Here is a 20727-nt window from a genome sequence, read left to right on the forward strand (position 1 = left end):
TACAACGTTTGACAATAATTACAGTGACGTATAATTGAATAATGGCTACGAAGATCTGGATAGCAAACCGTGTGAGCATAAAATGCTCACTGAATGGCCGGACATATAGACCTGAATTAAATCACATGTTTATTTCCAACGCAATTTCTGACGTTTTTGTATTCAAAACTTTTGACAATAATTATAGTGACGTATAATTGAATAATGGCTACTGCTGAAGATCTGGATAGCAAACCGTGTGAGCATAAATGCTCATTGAATGGAGCAAACCGGACCCTAAAGATAAAAGCTGTAAATATACAGATTTTGATGATAAAAAGTATAAATATTAAATCACTTAAGGCAGCAATTAATTAATATTTAAACTATTGTATTTTATATAAAAATATTCCAACATAATATAAGCAACAAACTTTAGTTCTTTCTTCCTCAAAAAAAAAAAAAAACTTTAGTTCTTTTTTCAATATCATTTGCGTCTCATTTTCTTTATCCAATATGAAGTCTCCTAGCATTAATCTCAACTTTGCAATTTCTGACCCTTTCTTTTGTTGTATGCTTTTGTTGTTTGCTTCCACAGTGAATCCTGTATTTGGTTTGAAAAAGTGCAACTTTCCAGCAATTTTTAACTTTGGTGACTCAAATTCTGATACTGGTGGATTGTCTGCTACGTCCCTTAAAACACCAACACCACCTTATGGGGAGACCTATTTTCACAAACCTGCCGGAAGGTTTTCGCATGGCCGGCTCATGATCGATTTCATGGGTATGTACCTTGTTTATTTTTAGCATATCTTATTCCTATAAACTAAGAATTTCGAAATTAGATTCTCATGATATTCATAGCCACTGTTGTAGCCTAGTTTTCTTTATATGCACAAGTTAAGTAAGTGAGGTCGTTTAGTTATCAAGGCAGTGTTGATAGAAATTAGAAAGCACTGCCTTTTTGTTCTGTTAAATATTGCACAAATAAAAAACATAGTACAAAAATTAAGTTTTCCCTTTGCGCTACTAGTAAGCCCATGAAGATTAATGGACATTCATTTTCTCATAGATCATCCCGGTTTATCCACATTGACATAATAGAAGAGTCATGTGTTATTCTACAGAGAACTTTCTAGAGCACCCCAGAGTGGACAAAAATATTAGGATGCTGCATTTACACCAATAGGATAAATGAAGTACCAAAACCAAAGCTTTTCTATAATTTTGTGTCAAATCCAAACTCTTAACGTTCCATTTGTTTCACTTTATGTAAACATAAAATATTTTTAATGAAAAAAAAATTCACATATGGCAAAGCTGCGCTCCAGCCCCTAAATCTGTTATTTCTCTCTCTCTCTCATTTGAGCAAGAGATCTCTATCTTCTCACTTTTTCGATTCCCTTATACTATCTGAAATAGAGAAGAGAGAGGGGCAGAGAGTTTTACGCCTCTATCATTCTCCCTTTCTCTCTTTTAATAATGACCCATGAGTTTCACAAATTCGAGTTTGTGAAACTCAAGTTTGCGGTGTAACTCAAGTTCCAGAAATTCAAGTTCTTTAAAAAAATAGCCTTCAAATTTGACATGCTATTTTTTATGGAATTCGAGTTCCATAAAAAAATGGTAGCTATTTTTCATAGAACTCGAGTTTGTGAAACTTAAGTTCCACGGAAAACTTGAGTTTCACAAATTTTTTTTTTTTTTTTTTTTTTTTGAGAAACAAACACACACACACACACACACAAGGGAGAGAGAAAGGGGTTCTAACACAAAGACACACCACAACTCCACTCAAAAGCCATGGTAACTTTTAAGGGAGGGTGGGGCAAGTTATACTACACACAACACACTCTCTTGAGCAATGTGGGACAATTACCCATTCTTTTTTTTTTGAGAAACACACAACATACTCTCTTAATAATGACCCATGAGTTTCACAAACTTGAGTTTTAAAAAGGTGGTAAATCCTTAATTATTTCGTAAATAATGATAAATCCATACATATTTTGCCAAATAGTGGTACTTGGCCATTTTGACCATCAAATGGGTCCAAAATTATAGTTTGGATAAAAATTTTCTCTTGTGTTCTTGCAACTATTATAAGTAGGACGAAATTTGGTTACAAAATTGGTTGTAACTCTAAAACTATTACCTTACTCAACATCATTTTATTGGAGGTGAATTTTGACAAATCTATTATCGGATTACATTTTCTTCTTTTATCCTCCATACTTGCAAAATTTCTAGAAAATTAAAAATCAATAGTTATATCATCAATTAATTGTTTAAACTGCAAGTTTTTGAAGTTTAAAATTATGCATAAAATATAATTTTATAAATCTTATAGTAAATAATATCTGATTGATACAAAATTTTGACATGTGTATTAAAAGTGTAAAGAACATGCAATTCAACGATTTGATTTCTCAAATATGTAGTAATATTAATGATATTGAGTAAAGTTATAGTCTTAAACTACAACAAATTTTGTAGCTAAATTTTGTCCTTATAAGAATAGCAATAAATACATGAGACGGCACCCAATCATGTTAGTGGATGATGATGATTATTATTATTATTATAAATTGAATTTGTTTTAGCCATAAATGATAAAAAATAGATAATTGGTATAGTTAATAGTTGTGTTTTTGTGACAGTTTTTTAATACTCATTCGAATTTTATAATAATTTTATTTTTATATTATATTTCCCAAACTTGAAGTCTTGCCTCCATCCTTGATTCGACGAGAACTACTATGTGTTTTTGTTAATATTTAACTAACTTATAAAAGATACAATATTGTAAAGCATTTATAACATTTTATGGTAAAACAATATATATTAAGATTTGACAAAATTTTACAGTAAAATAAACTTGGTAAATGCTAAAAATATTTTTCGTATAACATTTTATAGTGAAACAAATGGTGCATAAATAGCATTATATTTATAAACATTATATATCCACACTATTTTAGCAGGGAAGAGCCTGTTGGTTCGGAAAGGCCTAGCCATTGGTTGGATGGTTTTTTTTTTTTTTTGTTTTGTAATCAAATAGTTACAATTATTGGAGAATGAGGGATTTGAAATTCAAATTATGGATGTCTCCATTAGAAAATTAATCATGAGTATTCTTAATAATAGATTTTTTTTTTTTTAAATTTTTATAATTCAATAGTTATACCATACATGAAAGATATTTGATGCAAAAAAAAAAAAAAAAAAAAAAAAAAAAAATCTAATATAAGGTAAATCATACTGGATTTCCTTAACGTTTGGGGTTTTGTCATGCAAAATTTACTAAATGTTTGGGGGTTTTATTTTATATATACTATTTTTTTTTAATTATTATTTTATATATACTGTTTGGGGATTAAAAAAATAATATTTTGAGTTGATTTTGAATGATATTTTAATTTGGAACATGTGTATTTTGATAACGAAATCATTGTAGGGAGTACACGATGTGTGTGTCTATAAATAAATATATATGTATATACATATATTTCAGGGAGTAGGGAGTTGGGTAGTATTTATTATTAATAATAAATTTAGAAGATGCTACAATATAATTTAGCCGTAATAATTCAATGCAAGAATAGCCGTAATAAATTTATTATTAATAATAAATTAAGAAGATGCTATAATATAATTTAGCCGTAATAATTCAATGCAAGAATAGCTTGTTGAAGAAGGTAAGAAATAGGTCCGATGTCAAGTTGCTCTGGACCAATCCAAATCCCTTGAAAAATACACATTCAAGTGAAAGGATCCATGTCAAGAAACTCATTGCCAGTTAGAATAGTTTTAGAGCCAAGATTGTTTCCTAGGAGGGCCAAAAGTATGGAAAAGAAATTTGACCATCCAAAAAAAAGTATATATATTAAAATTCAATAATAAATTAATATAGAAAAATAAAACTAACATCTATTCAGTTTTAACAAAATAAAAAACTTTTTTTTAATAAATTCTATTAAATAATTTATGATCTATTGAAATGTTACTCGAATGTCTTTTAATTCGCAATAATCACCTATGATTGATTCCGTATTAAATGTTGCAAACGAGTACCCTTAAGGCACTAGTTAATAATCCATTTAAAGAAAGTTTTTATGAGAAATGAAAAAAAAGTAATTAATATTTTGACAACTTTTTTCATTTCCCATAAAAGTGGTATCAAAACTTTTCTAAAATAGATTATTAATGAGTGCTCTAAGGACACTCGTTAGCATGACCTATATATAAAATCAAAGAATCCATTATAAAATTATTCTTTATTTTGCTGTGAAGTCTAGTTTTGACTTTTGATACCATTCATGATTGAAAATGATTATTTCATAATTGTGATATAAACCGGAAAAGTAAATAAAATTATAAAAAAAGTTTAGTTATAAAATTGGTTGTAGTAGTTTTAGGCTACAACCTTAATATCTTTTTATTTGAGGTGAATTTTGACAAATCCACCATTGGATTACATCTTCTTCTTATTTCTTCATATTTGAAAATTTTCTAAAAAATTAAAAATCAATAGCTATATCATCAATAAATTGTTTATATTGCAAGTTTTTGTAGTTTAAAATTATGTATAAAATATAAGCTTATAGATCATATAGTAAATAATATTTGATAAACACAAAATTTGACATGTGTATTAAGAGCATAAAGAACATGCAATTTAATAGTTAAAATTTCAAAATATGTAGTAATATTTATTTTATTAAGTAAGGTTGTAGTTTTAGGTTATAACTAATTTTGTAACTAAATTTTATCCATAAAATTACAATCATTATATAAAGGAAATAATATCAAGCAGGAAAGTTGAAAATCATATTTTAAATTATATCTTTTATTTTCTCAAAAAAAAAAAAAATTATAGCTTTTAAGTAGGAAAAAAAAAAAAAACTTTAGGTCTCAAATATCAATTAAGCCGACTGCAATGCTAAACATATATAGTAACATGTTTTCAGTTTTTGAACAACATTACACGTATTTTTACACACTTTTTTACCACATGTATTTCAAAAAAAATATAAACAACATTACTCAAACTTTTTTACTAAACGAGTCCTAACATTTTAATTTTAGATTTTGTGTGCATGTCTTCCGTGTCGTGTTGGTGTGTGTGTGTTAAATTCCAGGTTTTCAAATAGCTCTATCCCCGACCTAAAGCCTAGAGGCTCCAACACAAATAGACAGAAAATTTCACCAATACGACAGAGGCACCATTGGAAAGAAAAAAATTCTCAAAAACAAAAGTCAAAAGGTGACATAAGAAATGAGAGCTGAATTGGCTGAGGCTCCCAAATAGTCAAAGATGGAGGAGAGAGATATGTAAAGGCATCAAAATTAAGGAAGAGTAATGCTACAGACACAAACTATTCTACAAACATTTTACAAACTGCTTATGTGGCATATTCCAATTCAGCTTTTTAAAAACTAAAATACCACGTCAGAAATTAACAAAGTAAATTAAAAAAACCCCAAATAACGTTTGCAACAAAACCCTCTCCCTCTCCCTCTCTGCGCCTCCCTCTCTGCCTCAGCAGTACTGTACGGGGCCTCCATCTCAGACCAAGCCCTCTCTGCGCCTCCCTCTTTGCCTCATTGGTGCTAACAAACTCCTGTGACGGCAAAAAACCCAGGCCTCAAATCCTCTGCCTCACGCCCTCTCTCCTTGCCATAAAATTCTCACACTCCGACCAACGCCGTTGCCAACTCGCTGGAATCGTTGCAGAACTCGCCGGAACCATGGCTGAGAACGGTGTTGCAATCCCGTCTGATGAGAATGATGCTCCCACTTCGGTATCTGATGCTTCTAATTCTTCGACTTTTGGTAATTCCTCAACTACTTTAGATAACAAAGACATGCATGCTTTAGATAAGAAAACCATCCGTAGTCAAACAGGCCAACATTCTGCTGTTTTTTCCTGACTCAACCAAAGACAACTTTATGGGTTTATTTTATGCTTGAATATGGTGTTGCAATCCCATATGACAGAAATTTTTTTGTTTTTTGTTTTTGAAACTATGTGACAATTTTTAAAGTTTATATGACAGACTAGTTCTTAAATTTTATGGCATTATTTTATGCTTGACTAAGGTATTGCAATCTCATATGACAGAATTTTATATGACAAAATTTTTAAAGTTTGTATGACAGAATTTTTTAATTTTATTGGATTATTTTATGCTCGACTACGGTGTCGCAATCCCATATGACAATTTTATTTTTAAAGTTTTGTATGCTCGGCTTTTGAATGGTTTAAACTTTTGTATTTTTTACTAAATAATTGAATAGTATTTTTAATAGAAACAATCATGTCATTGTCAGACAATGAAGACTACATCTCTTCAGATGAAGAAATTGTCATTGATGAGGAAGAAAATGAGCAAAAGTTAGAGATTGAAATGATTGAAGAAAAGAAGCATGAGATCAACAAGATTTTAGATGAAAATGAAATTATTTTAGAACCAAAGGTTGGAATGATGTTTAATTCAGAGGAAGAAGTTAGAGCATATTATACGCAATATGCTAAACAAGCAGGTTTTGGTGTGTCAAAGAGAACCTCTAAACTTGGACATGACGGGAATTTAAAATATTTCACCATTTCATGTGTTAATCAAGGCAAGGCAAAAAGTAAGGCAACTAATGCTCTTAAACCGAGACCAAAAAAAAATCTCGGGTGCAAGGCCAAGATTAATGCTACTTGTTGTCCTGATGGAAAGTTTACATTGACTACTGTTGTGCTTGACCATGTCCATACTTTGAGTCCTGGAAAAGCTAGATATTTTAGATGTCATAAACAAATGGACTCTTATGTGAAAAGAAGGCTTGAGTTAAATGATAAAGCTGGAATTCGTATCAGTAAAAACTATAAATCTATTGTTATTGAAGCAGGAGGATTTGAGAAGCTTCCATTTGGAGAGAAAGACTGTAGAAATCATGTTGACAAAGCAAGGCGGCTTCGACTTGGGGTGGGAGGTGCTAGAGCACTTCGTGACTATTTTGTTAGAATGCAAGAGAAGGATGACCGGTTTTATTATGTAATGGATGTGGATGATAGGTCTCGATTGAGGAATGTGTTTTGGGCAGATGCAAGAAGTAGAGCCACATGTGAATATTTTGGGGATGTTATAACATTTGACACAACATACTTAACAAATCCATATAAAATGCCATTTGCTCCGTTTGTAGGAGTGAATCATCATGGTCAATCAATACTTCTTGGGTGTGGTCTAATATCAAACGAAAATGTTGATACTTTTGTTTGGTTGTTTGAATCATGGATGAAGTGTATGTCAGGCCGAGCTCCAAAAGCAATTATAACTTATCAAGACCAAGCTATGAAGAGAGCAATTGAAATAGTATTCCCTGAAACTAAACATAGGTTTTGTTTATGGCATATAATGAAGAAAATTCCTGAGAAATTTAAGGGATATTCTCAATATGAGGCGATTAAGAGGGATATAGACCGCTGTGTATATGACTCCTTGAGTCATGATGAATTTGAAGATAGTTGGCAAAGATTACTTGAGGTGCATAATCTTCAAGATAATGAATGGTTGCAATGGTTGTATTATGAGCGACATCATTGGATACCAACATATGTGAAAAATACATTTTGGGCGGGAATGTCTACTACACAACGTAGTGAAAGTATGAATGCCTTTTTTGATGGTTATGTGGGGCCGAAGACTACATTGAAGCAATTTGTTGATCAATATGATGAGGCCTTGAAGAGTAAGGTTGAAAAGGAGAACACAGAAGATTTTATTTCTCTAACTTCAAGAGTTCCATGCATAACTCATTATGCTATTGAGAAGCAATTTCAGGACAATTATACCAATTCAAAGTTCAAGGAGGTTCAAGATGAGATTAGGAGGAAAATGTATTGTCATCCTTCTCTTCTTAAACAAGAAGGTGCAATTTCTACATATCAAGTTGTTGACGAGATAGAAATTGATGATGATACAAAGGAAGTAACCTTCCATGTTTACTTTAATGAAGATGAATTGGAGGTACAATGCAATTGTTGCTTATTTGAATTTAGAGGAATCCTCTATAGGCATGCCTTTTCTGTGCTCATGATGATAAAGAAAATTAAAATATTGCCATCAAAATATATTCTTCCACGGTGGAGTAAGGACTCGAAACGAAGATATACATTTATTAAATGTATTTACGATGAATTGAGTGGAAATCCTGAAGCGCAACGTTATGATAAATTGCACACTTCTTTTTATGAAGTTGCATCAATGGCATCAAAAACTGAAGAAAGTTGTATGACTGTGATGACAGTTTTAGATAAGCTGAAGGAGAAGTTGAGTCTGAATGTGTCAAGTAGTGAAAGTGGTCAAACATCTCATCACACACCGGGTGCAGTGACAATATCTAATGAAGTTATTAATGGGACATCAAAGGAATGTATTAAGGTGCTTAGTCCTTTAGTAGCTCGAAGTAAAGGGCGACCAGTGTCAAAACGAAAGGAATCTAAAACAGACCAAGTGATTAGGAAATTGAAAACAAGAAAGAGACAGGAAGGGAACAAAACTAGCAAAAAAAAAGGAAAAGGAAAACAGGTACTTGCTTATTTAATTTTAGCTAATAATCTATTTTATTAGTTTCTTTGTTGTATTATGTATATTTGTTTATCTGAATAACTTGTCTAATTCATCTATTTCTTTCTAATGAAAGAATTCTCAAGTGGCACAAGAAATTGAAGTCAATGCAAGTGAAATTGGTTTGCCTACTTTAAGTACTCCACAAGAAGATCATGAAATGGGAACACAAGAGAGAAGGAATGTTCAGGTATTAAGAATAAGAAAAAACTATGAGATTAATTGTTTAAGATTTTAATCTACTATGTAAATAATTTACACGATTGCATTTTATTAATCTAATTATCTATAATAAAACAAATTACTCTACTTATTTTGGTTAGGGTAAAAATTTTACTTTTCGTTTCACATCCATCTGTTATGGTTAAGCTAATTGAGTTAGCAGAACTATTTCTTGAAATGTCGTGTTGTGCAGATTTCCTTTATCTCCCCTTTGACTAAAATGTTTTTTAATATTCAATTTCTTTACCCTTATTGGTTTTTGCATAATTTTTTCTCTTGTATATTTAATTTTTTAGATTTATTTTCAATTGCACAGTGTCATCAGAGTCAAGGTTCTAGTGATGGATATATGATGCCACATTTTGGCTCTCCTTTATTTCCTGGAAACCAAATGCAGGTATAGTTTACCAAATGCAGATTTTCTTTATCTCCCTTTTGACTAATTTTTTTTTTTTAATATTCAGTTTCTTTACCCTCCTAGTCCCTTGGTTTTTGCATAATTTTTTCTCTTTTGCTTGATATGTAATTTTTTAGATTTATTTTCAATTGCACAGTGTCATCTGAGTCAAGGTTCGAGTGGTGGATATATGATGCCATATTTTGGCACTCCTTTATTTGCTAGAAACCAAATGCAGGTATAATTTATCATTTATAATTTATTCTATACTAATCAAATTGCGGTAACTAGTATTAACCCAACATATTTGGTACTTCGAGAAGCAATATACAATGACTATCAATTATTCCTTAACTTTTATTCAATGTTATACTTGTTAATAGTTTGAAATTTAACCCCTTTTTTTTAATGAAATTTGTATTTGTAGGGTCATCCAAATCAATTTTGGGGAAGTGGATGTCAAGTGCCAAATACTGACCAGCTTAGTGTTTATGGAACACAACAACATCATATAATCAACTTCAATCATTTGAATTTGCTCCAAGTATTGTTACTACATTGTATATTTAACTATGTCAATTATAAGCACGTTGATTTTTTAATAATTTAATACATTTTCTTTTGTTCTTTTTGTAGGCTCAACAGCATGGGCATCAATTTAAGGATCAAGATGCTGGCAAGTTCAGTTAAAATTAAGTTCAACTTGATCAAGATGACAAACTTTTTGTTTTTCCTTTTTGTGTTGAACACAACATAGTTCTTTATTTGTAATGGATATTATGGTATTATTTACCTAGGAAAAAGCTTATATTTTTTTAAGCACATATGGTGACTTAAAACAAAGCTTTTTTATTTATTCAACATTATTTGAGCTTTACATCTATGGATATCTTTGCTCTTTATTTATGTTATTAAGAGATGGACATGTTTGATCCTTGTTATGTTCAAGTTTATTACATAACCTACTTCAACACGAACTAGATACAAATACAACAATAGAATACAAAGAGGCATACACTGTAATACAACAAAGCCTCTACTTGAATGGAGGATAACTCATTATCAGATTTGAAAAACAACTAAACCATAAAGCTAAAAATAAGTAGACCAGGAAAAACATTGATAACAAACAATTGTTAAACAATTCCTCTTCTTTTTCTATATATATTTCTTTACAATATTAATGGGCATACCCCTTGCCAAGTTAAACTAATGCAATCCTTAGAAAGCATCCACTAATCCATATACATCTTCTATAATTCTGCTATCCATAAGACTGATAGTTATCCAAAATAAACAATAGCTTGACATCTTACAATAGAAAATTAATCATCTAGTGTACAGAATTTTTTTGAAGTACTCTTGATTGGAGAGCTGATGAGGCAGCACCAAAGTAAATGAAAGTTAAATGTTGAGCCCAACATAGCTCCTTTCCAAGTCCATATCCATATGATGAATATGTTGAAGTTCAAAACCATTAAACTATTTTGCCTCCCTTGTCATTGTTTTAGTTGCTGCTGAAATTGTAGAGTAGAAGTTGATTGAACAGGTTCAAAGAATAACACAAACACAGCCTTTATTGTCATCACTTTCATTATCAATATCTTCTATTTCACTGTCAGGTGGAAAAAAAAAATGAAATGTAAGCAAATCACAAACACAACTGCATAATGAGCATAAAATGAACATGTTTGCCTCAATTAGCAATAGCTAGTGTGAAATATGCTATTGAAAGTCCATCTGATTGCATTAATTTAAAATATATGCATATTCTTTTAAACTAAACACACAGACACATATAAGTAAGCACACGTTGATTAATTGAAGACAATGGTGATTGAAGAAAAATTTTAAAATCCATATACATCTTGTATGTCTATGATCACTAACTTGACTATCAAAGTAGCTGTTTCTTAATATTGCATCAGCATGCTTATAAACAATACAAACAAAGCAAGAGCTAGTAATTTTATTAAAAACAGTAAAATGCAAGGAAATAAAGAATTGTACACTAAAGTCTTTAATCATTGTCCAAATAACAACTACAATTCATGTACAAGCAACTGTTGATCATAGAACAAATAAGAGGCTCTCATCAATAAGAGCCATCAACATCAGTAAGTCCCTAGTTCAAATAATGGGACAACAAAAAATGCCTTCTCCGGATTTTCCAACAGCATCTTTGAGGCTAGAAAACCAGTAATAGTCCAAGTTTGGAATTCTTTTTGAAAACCAGTAATAGACAAGCTCAAAATACATAAAAATTCTTTTTGGTTATTAGTTATTTCGACCCATTCCATCCATATGATTATATAATTCATTGGATTGCCTAAAGGCCATAAATATTGCAGTACTCTACACCAAATTTGCATATGAATTACTTGAATAAAAAAAATAAAAAAATAAAAACAAATTTCAATACTGAAACAGAGTGTAACCGTTGTCGTTACCGAGAGGGAGGCAGATGACATGGAGACATCATGCTCACGGCGGCACTAGCAGAGATGGGATTGCAACACCGTTCTCAGCCATGGTTCCGGCGAGTTCTGCAACGATTCCAGCGAGTTGGCGGCGGCGTTGGTCGGAGTGTGAGAATTTTATGGCAAGGAGAGAGGGCGTGAGGTAGAGGATTTGAGGCCTGGGTTTTTTGCCGTCACAGGAGTTTGTTAGCACCAATGAGGCAAAGAGGGAGGCGTAGAGAGGGCTTGGTCTGAGATGGAGGCGCCGTACAGTACTGCTGAGGCAGAGAGGGAGGCGCAGAGAGGGAGAGGGAGAGGGTTTTGTTGCAAACGTTATTTGGGGTTTTTTTAATTTACTTTGTTAATTTCTGACGTGGTATTTTAGTTTTTAAAAAGTTGAGTTGGAATATGCCACGTAAGCAGTTTGTAAAATGTTTGTAGAATAGTTTGTGTTTGTAGCATTATTCAATTAAGGAATATTGAGGAGTGAAATTGGACACTAGTTTAAAGTTTGCATTTTTTTTTTTTTTTAGTAAGAAAAAAAAAAGAGGGATAATTATATCCAAGTTTCTTGCCTTAACAATTCTTCTTTCTTTATGTGTGTGTGAGAGAAAATGTGAGATTCAAATGACAGATATAAATATTACAAAAAATAATATTATTATTATTGCTTTAACCCCCAATCTCAATGATCCATTAGTAGTAAAGGATTTTTTTTTTTTTTCCAATTTTTAAGAACGTCCAACTGAAAAACTTATGTTGTAAATTGGAGAGACCAACCAATACATATTATCTATTTTTATATTCTACAGCAAAAAAAAAAAAAAAAAAAAAAAAAAAAAAAAAAAAATTTATAATTAGATTTACTATTTAAGTATTTATGTTATAAAAACTAAACAAGCAATCCCTGATCAAATTAATATAATTGGTAACTCTAATCAGGTAATGTGGTTGGCCGCAAGCAGAAAGTGCAATGAAAACTCCCCCTTTCTCTTTTCTAAAGTTAGACTCAGGATAGGTTTAGCAGAATTTTCTTGTTCTAAATTATAAAGATTCAGTCACTTGACCATAGGAAGAGACACTTCAGATTCGTTTCTTTGCATACAACTCGACTGTTTTCTAATATATATATATATATATATATACCCCCAAGTAATGTGGGATTCTTTATCACTATGATATATTGAGAAGTATTAGCAGTTTTTCCTTTTATTTTTTATTTTTCCTCTCTTGTGTGTAGGTAATGAGAAAGTTGATTAGCTAAAGTGGTAGATTTCTCATTTGAGTAAGAAAAAAGAAAAAATTGCTTCACAGCTAGACCAAAAAGTAAAAGAACTAAATAATGTCTTTGTCCAAAACGGAAACCCTCTCCATCGAGGAGTTGGGCTGGGTTGTGTAACTATTGTTCTTCTACTTTAATTATTTTTTTTTTAATTTTTTTAATTAAATAGTTACAATATGCTGCTAATTTTGTAATTTAAACTCTTTTCTTTTTAAACTCTTAAGCATTCTGGGCTAACTTCTTTATAATTAGTGTGCGCTTGATGATTTAATTTCCACCATGTTATTTATTTTATAATATAAAAATATAATTACACAAAAAAATGGATATTTTAAAAAGTTGTAGGTTATTTTTTTAAAATAAAATAAACACATCCAAAGGCAGGCAATTAGATTAAGTACGGTTAAGGAAATTTTTTTTTAGCAACCATCCTTGCCATCACTTGGCAGTTGCTAGTTGGTAAAATCTAGGGGACTAACCGTTTATTCAGGTCTAAATTAAATAAATAAATCTAAACACAAAAACAAATTTCATAACATTTCTATAATTGTTAATTGATATGTAATAATATATAGACAATATTTTTTGCATAAACTGATTTGAATGTTCACATATGTTGCTCAATAAGCTGTGGAAAAGATTGTGAAATTTACCGTCTGCAGCATTGTCAAGATTAATTTAATAATTTCCACTATAAGCGCAATGCTTAATTATCAATTGTTTACTTTAATCACATTGTATGGTTACAGCAAAGAGTCTTGGTCTCCCATATCCGAGCGCTTACCTTGATTCCTTGGGGACCAACTTCACACACGGTGCAAATTTTGCTACTTATGCATCCACAATCAGACTACCAACCAGCAGGACCGGCTCAACAGTAGATGCAAGGGATGCAATCGCCTAAGGCCCCCAAATAAAAGAATGCCCCACTTGTAAAAACAAATTTATATATATAATATATTTATTTATATGTTTTAGTTAAAAAAAATTTAAGCATTTTTATTGGTCAATAAAATGCATTAAAAAGGCCCCATTGTATCCTAAAATACAAAAGATTAAAAAGGAAAAAAAAAAAAAAGAAGTCAAAGTTCAGCTAACACAATTAAATTTTAGGAGACAAATGTATTAACCCATTCTTGAAATATGCTAAAATTAAAATTAATAGCAGACAAATTTATTAATAATATAACGTAATTGTCTTGAAATATGCTAAAATAGAGATTATAAATGTCAAAAACAAAAGAAAAACCTCTCATCTCTCTATCTCTCTGCCTCTCCATCTATATTCTTACAGTCTTACCTTTCTTTTCTTTATCTTCATCTTAATTTTTTGATCTTTTTCCATCAACTCAGTCAGCCCCTAGCTTGAAATTTTTCTTCGTTGATTCTAGCATACCAGTCTACCTGCCGGCACTCAGAGAAGGTATTCTTCTGCTTCAGTTCTTCCCCTCTTTCTCTTTGTCTTTCTTAAAAAAAAATACTTAAAGAGTCTTCTATTTATTTACCTTAAATTATATATATTTTTAGTTTGTTTCACACTTTTACTGCACTACACAACTGTTTGATGGGATGGGACACGTTTTTTGCTATGATGTTTTTCTAATTCTGCCCCTCTCCCTCTGTGGACCTTCTCTGCTTTAAAATTTAGCCATAGAAATATAGGGTCCAATGGAGAAAAGGCTGGATGGTTCTCAAACTTCTCACTTTTTTTTTTTTTTTTTTTTTTTTTAGGAGTACAGGTCTGTCACGTTTGGGCTGTACAGTACAGCCCACAGACGTGACAGACCACTGACCCTAGTTTTTTTTTTTTTGTTGGGTTAAAGACCACTGACCTCCAACGGTTTCTCACCCTTTTTTTTTTTTTCCTGACATTTTATCTATCATCTATATATTATCTATATATATATATATATATATATAAAAAACCGAAGTCTCTAAAACTCCCACAATTTTTCACGTCACCATTATTTTCTTTTTCTTTTTATTTTAGATTTTATACCTTATATATTTATTATTCCACGTCACCATTATTTTCTTTTTATTTTTATTTTAGATTTTATACCTTATATATTTATTATTTAAATAACAAAAATATATATATATATATATATAACCGAAGCCTCTAAAGCTCCCACAATTTTCCACGTCACCATTATTTTCTTTTTATTTTTATTTTAGATTTTATACCTTATATATTTATTATTTAAATAACAAAAATAATTCATACTTAAACGGTGAAACCCCCGACTCTATTTTATAACCCTAAACTCAAAACCCTGAAGGGAGCCATTGTCTTTGCTCTGAAGATTGACACCAATGTGACTGAGGTTGAAGGAGATTTTGGGGTTGTTATCAATTTCCTTAACTCTGAAGGTTGCTGCCTGGCGGGTTGTGTTCATGTGATTAAAGACTCTCAGGTAGAAGTAAATTAAAGATATTAATTTTATCTCTTTTTCCAGTGTCAGACGCAATGGTATTAATCCTGAGGACATATCTCTTTTTGTAATATGTGAAAAAGTTTTGATTCAATAATATCACGGTCTTGATTCAATAAATCTTTGGTTTTCAATGCGTGATTTTCTCCACCGTTGCCAACCTTTGCTTTCCAATGTAATGATTTTGGTAGTGTTCCTCGAGGTAAGCTTTCTTTTTCTCTTTATTTTTTTGGAGGGCTCATCCTTATGAAGAACACTGATTGTACAGGGGTTATAAAGGTATTATATGAAAGAATTAATATATGAAGAACTATTATTATTATATTTTTTGGATATTGTTGGAAGTTTTTCAAATCTTAATTTATGAAGTGTGAGTAATATCTGAAGCATAAGTTTAGCCATTGTTCTCCCTCAAAAAAAAAAATCAGCAATTGTGCAAGTTAACTCTAATTGTTATATATATATATATATATAAGTATATTCTTTATCTCAAGAGATAAAGCAACTTACTAAGCAAAAAATTTTGGTCTGCTTTTACATATCTCATAATTTATTTAGTTAGTTTGTAGCATTTACATTATAGAATAATAACTACTACTTATGTGTGTATTGCTCATACAAAATAATCTATGCTTTTGATAGTTTTGTGTTGAAGTTGGAAAAGTTGGTGTGTATTAGTTCCCATTTTATGAAGTGGTGGACCTAGATTTGGTTTGTTATCCATTTATGCTTTTGACAATATTTGATTGATGAAAATTGTGGTTATTTAATTTTTCTATATTATTGTTTTAGCTCTTACTAAATTATCAAATAGTCATAATACAATTGTAGGATAACTTATGTCTCTTAAATTTATGATTTGATTCCCTACAATATTTTTTTGGTTAATTGATATTGGTCTTACTTTACAAGAATCTAAAAATCTTGATACTAGGATTTGTGGTAAGTTCAACTTTAAGTGGAAGTCCAGTGAAATATATGTATTCTTACATGATCAATTTCTTGCAGTTATTGTTGTGTGCTTATATTGCATCTTTTGATATGAAATTGTTGTTTATTTTTGTGTGCCACTTTCTATTTTGGTGAGCCTCTTACATATTTTCAAAAGAATGATTGCATCATTGAAGTAAATATTATGCTCTTCCAAGCATATAAATTCCTTTATAAAAATGTTGTCCTTAGTGTAGTCATCATAATCTCTCACTAAATGCAATTCTTATATAATTATATTTGATGATCAAAGTGTATTCTCAACTGGCATTGTGAGGTGAAGTTTGTATATATATATATATATATATTTCTTATGAACTTTTATATATAAATTGAATTACTTATTATCATTCATTTTTAAGTCACTATCTCTTCAAGAAAAATATATATATATATATATATATATATATATTTTTTATTAAATTATACCGTGCATCACACGGGTTAGTATTATATATATAAAACCGAAGCCTTTGACTTTTGGTTAACCTCTCTACAATTTTTCCGCATCAGCATTTTTTATTTATATTTTTTAATTTGATTTAATTCTTTTGATTTTATAGTACCAAATTGCAGAAAATTTGAGGAGGGAAGAGAGAGTCCTAATAGGAGTCTCTCTCTCTTTTTTCCTTAATCCTAAAGTCTTTTTTTTTGTACATGAGTCTTTTTTTTTTCTTTTTTGAAACCTAAAGTGAGTCCTTTTTTTTTTCTTTTTCCTTTTTTAAAAAAATTCTAACGTGAGGTCTAATTAAAAAAAAATATAATTATTTTTTAATCTTAATTCTAACGTAAGTCTCACAAAAAGTCAAAAACTTCATTTTTATATTATATATAGATAATAATAATGATGTGGCAAGCTTTAAGAATATGAGAATGCAATTTGTAGATCTACTATCAAGGTAACATATATTAGATTGGTAATAGATATTAGATTTAATTGCAGTTGAGTATTATGTGAAGTCATCACCATATAATAGCCCACGCTGAGATGTATTATGTGAAACCAATGATATGAAAGAAAAAGAATTTTTCTAAACCATTATATTGAACAAAAAATTACTTATTTTCATTCATTTTCAATTTATACACTTTTTTTTTTTTTTTTTTAAAAAGTCAAGTCATAGAACTTTAAGCAAAATAAATACTTTTTATTTTTATTTAACTATCCTGTGCATCGCACGGGTTAGCGACTAGTATATATAAAACCGAAACCTCTGAAGCTCCCACAATTTTCCACGTCATCACTATTTTCTTTTTCTTTTTTATTTTAGGTTTTTTACTTTAATGTATTTCCTTCTTCATTTTGGACTCTATAAAATAATAAATTTGAATTATTCCTCCACAGCACTAACCCTAAACCTAATACAGCTTCTTTTTATTTGACTTATAATCCTACGGTAAAGCAAGTTAAAAAGATTCCCAAGATGAGGAGGGATTGGCCATTGAGGTCGAGTTTTATGATGTTACCTGTTCGATTGCTACAGCCTACTCCCAACCAGTTGCAGCAATCTTCGCCAACCTAGGAGGAAAGAGTTCTTGAAGGATCATCAAGACCTTCTTTAAATTTAAGAAGGGCTTCCCTTTCCATGTCAATGCAACCCACAGTGGAGTTGCCAGCACTAGAATTGGACCATATAGCTTCAAGTGAAATAAACTCAATTTGCAAAAGAAGGAGAAGGTGGTTTTCATGCTAGCCATCGTTGCTTGGCAATTTACAACGTTGAAGCTTCTTAGAGAGCAACCTTATTGCAAGGCTGAAGGTAATAAAAATTTTCCACCCTTTTGTTTTTTTTTGGGAATGAATTATCAAAGGCGTCTGGGCAGAATTTTTTTTTTAATCGGTTTTCCCTGCTCTCTTGCATACTGGAGTTTATTGCATTGATTAGCAATGTTTATGATTTTTTTTTAAAGGGAGTGCCTCAATGAAGGACTGGTAGGTATATATATAATACTAATATATAGAGAGAGAGATTAAAGATTGGGGAGCTGTAGTTTTATTTTTCCCGGAAAGAAAATCTTTTGAATATTTTTTGTAAGTTTATTTATTTTTCATGATTTCAAATCCTATGACAATCACTTTTGCTATGGAATACCAGACATATTTCACCATTAATCTGTTACGAATATATTTGTATTTTAGCGTTCATATACAATGATGCTAGGTGTAATCAAGAAACTATAATAATTTATAATAAAAAAAACTAACACATAAAATAATTGTATACTTTGATTTATAACTTTGTTTTATTTTTTTTTATTGTTGGTATGTAAAGAAAAGGTCAGCTAAGAGGCATGAAATACATCTTTATAGATTTGAATTTATTTTTAAATTATGAAATATGTTATTAGTAGCCCATCTTCTGCTGGAATTTAATGCCTCACCCCCCCTTTTTTTTTTTTCATATATTTGATCAATTTGCATTTTTACTCGATTAATACTATTTTTTTCCTTTCAATTGGTACCTCTTCTTCTTTTTTACATTCATATATTTCAACATCTATTCTTTCCAAATTTCTCACGTTTGTGTGCGTGATGAGGGTTTGTTTTGTTTATTGGCTTAAAAGTGTCCAAATGAATTTTTTTTAAAAAATAGTTTTACTATTTAAGCCAGATGACTAAAGCAATCTTTACTCAATATTTGATACATTTATTTGTCTTCACTCCCTAACAATGTCATTTTATTCATCTAAAGGTTGAGACCATACAACATTATTGGTGTTAGAGTTTCACTTTTGGTCTTAGTAATTTATTTTTCATCTTAAGTTGTAACTTTTATAAGTGAAAATTTATAACTTTTGTTCGACTCTTCCGTGCATTGCACGGATTAGCGACTAGTTATAAATTATTATGCTAATTAATAATTTGATGTGTATCATATCAACTCATTTATATTATAATGACACTAATTTATTAAACCATGTATTAAATTAATTTTTATTTGTGCAGGTTTAAACTTTCAAGTGGTCACAGTTTTAGAAAAATTGCAATAACCAGGTTCTATTGTTCTATACTTTAAATTTATTTTTAGTTAAATTATCATTTTTAATTATAAATTGTGTTTTATTTATCTATAAATATTTTCTCATTATAAATGTCTACTAGAAAATATTTATCCGGATATGAAAAACTTCTTAAAAAGAGAAAAATTGAAAAACAAATTGAATCTCAAAAAGGATTTATAGATAAATTTGTTACTAGTATTAAAAAAAACACAATAGAAAGTTTGGGTGATAATATTACAAATGAACAAGAAACTTATCAAAAAGAGTTGGAAGATGATGAAATTATACAACAAAAAGAGCAATAATTCAAAGAAATTATTAATATTTAATTATAAAAATGCCCCATTTAAAATTTTCGCCTAAGGCCCCAAAACTTGTTGAGCCGGCTCTGCCAACCAGTATTATACCTGCTGGTACATATAGTCCCATCTACCTCGATGTCGAATACTCAGAATTCGTACAGTTCAAGTTCAGATCACAAGTGCTAAGGCAAAAAGGTAAAATGGGTCAATGGGTAAACACTTCATTTGTTCTTAATATTGGGTACTGTAGTTCTTGAGAATTGAGGGTGCTTATAACAAACATCTGCATTACCAAATGAATTTTTGCTTTATATTGGGCTGATTTTCTTGTAGGAGGTATATATGCATATTTATTGCCCAAGGGGTATTATTTTCCAAAAGCTTTATACACATTCGATATTGGTCAGAATGATCTTGCTGAGGGGTTCTTGGGTAACATGACTATAGAGGAAGTCAGTGCTTCTATCCCTGATATAGTAAACAAGTTCTCCATTAATGTTAAGATAATTAAATAAATACTACGATTTGTCATTGAAAATGGGCTGCCTCGTTGGCCTTGGCCTACTACTTCAAGAAGAAACATACAATTGTTAAACCAATTAGTAAAAAAGAAAAAAGAAAAAAAGAGAGACAATAAAAGCAGGCGAATAAAGTTTGGTTTCTTTTAATGCTAATCAAGTGAAAGTTATGATGTATAATATATATAACTTGGGAGCTAGATCATTTTGGATCCACAACACGGGACCAATTGGCTGCCTTCCCCTTATTTTGGCAACTTTTCTATCAGCTCAAAGGGATAGCTATGGTTGCGCAAAGCCTTATAATGATGTAGCTCAATATTTCAACCACAAGTTGAAGGAGGCCATAGTTCAACTCAGGAAGGATCTTCCTTTAGCTGCGATCACATATGTGGACATCTACTCTGTCAAGTACTCTCTATATAGTAAACCAAAGGAATATGGTAAGACTTATGATATTATATAACCAGAAAAGTACTGACAATGAATAATGATCGACCTTATAAACTGAGATGCTT

The 20727-nt window shown here is 30.5% G+C and overlaps 2 protein-coding genes across 2 annotated transcripts in view; both read left to right on the plus strand.

Moving 5' to 3' along the window:
- The first annotated feature begins 495 nt into the window (after positions 1-495).
- LOC115959474 (esterase-like) overlaps positions 496-20727 on the plus strand; it is a 64003-nt gene continuing 43771 nt past the window's right edge. Inside the window, exons 1-5 of the mRNA XM_031077890.1 lie at positions 496-763; positions 13711-13811; positions 19778-19886; positions 20025-20194; positions 20388-20652. Of these exons, the coding sequence (XP_030933750.1) occupies positions 496-763; positions 13711-13811; positions 19778-19886; positions 20025-20194; positions 20388-20652 (913 nt within the window). The remainder of the gene's footprint in view (positions 764-13710; positions 13812-19777; positions 19887-20024; positions 20195-20387; positions 20653-20727) is intronic.
- On the plus strand, positions 8129-9950 carry LOC115959475. Its single transcript, XM_031077891.1, has 6 exons — positions 8129-8562; positions 8678-8791; positions 9140-9220; positions 9378-9458; positions 9648-9764; positions 9857-9950. Exons 1-6 carry the CDS (start codon positions 8239-8241, stop codon positions 9908-9910), a joined length of 771 nt encoding a protein of 256 aa, XP_030933751.1. The 5' UTR covers positions 8129-8238; the 3' UTR covers positions 9911-9950.

Source organism: Quercus lobata, chromosome 9, assembly GCF_001633185.2.
Source record: "Quercus lobata isolate SW786 chromosome 9, ValleyOak3.0 Primary Assembly, whole genome shotgun sequence".
Lineage (NCBI taxonomy): Eukaryota > Viridiplantae > Streptophyta > Magnoliopsida > Fagales > Fagaceae > Quercus > Quercus lobata.

What these genes read in the sequence shown, in the direction of transcription:
- LOC115959475 (XM_031077891.1), top strand. Translation starts at nt 8,239, where the DNA reads ATGGCATCAAAAACTGAAGAAAGTTGTATGACTGTGATGACAGTTTTA. An exon ending in TTGCTAGAAACCAAATGCAG is followed by an intron (nt 9,459 to 9,647) that starts GTATAATTTATC and finishes TTGTATTTGTAG; the next exon opens with GGTCATCCAAATCAATTTTG. An exon ending in ATCATTTGAATTTGCTCCAA is followed by an intron (nt 9,765 to 9,856) that starts GTATTGTTACTA and finishes TTCTTTTTGTAG; the next exon opens with GCTCAACAGCATGGGCATCA.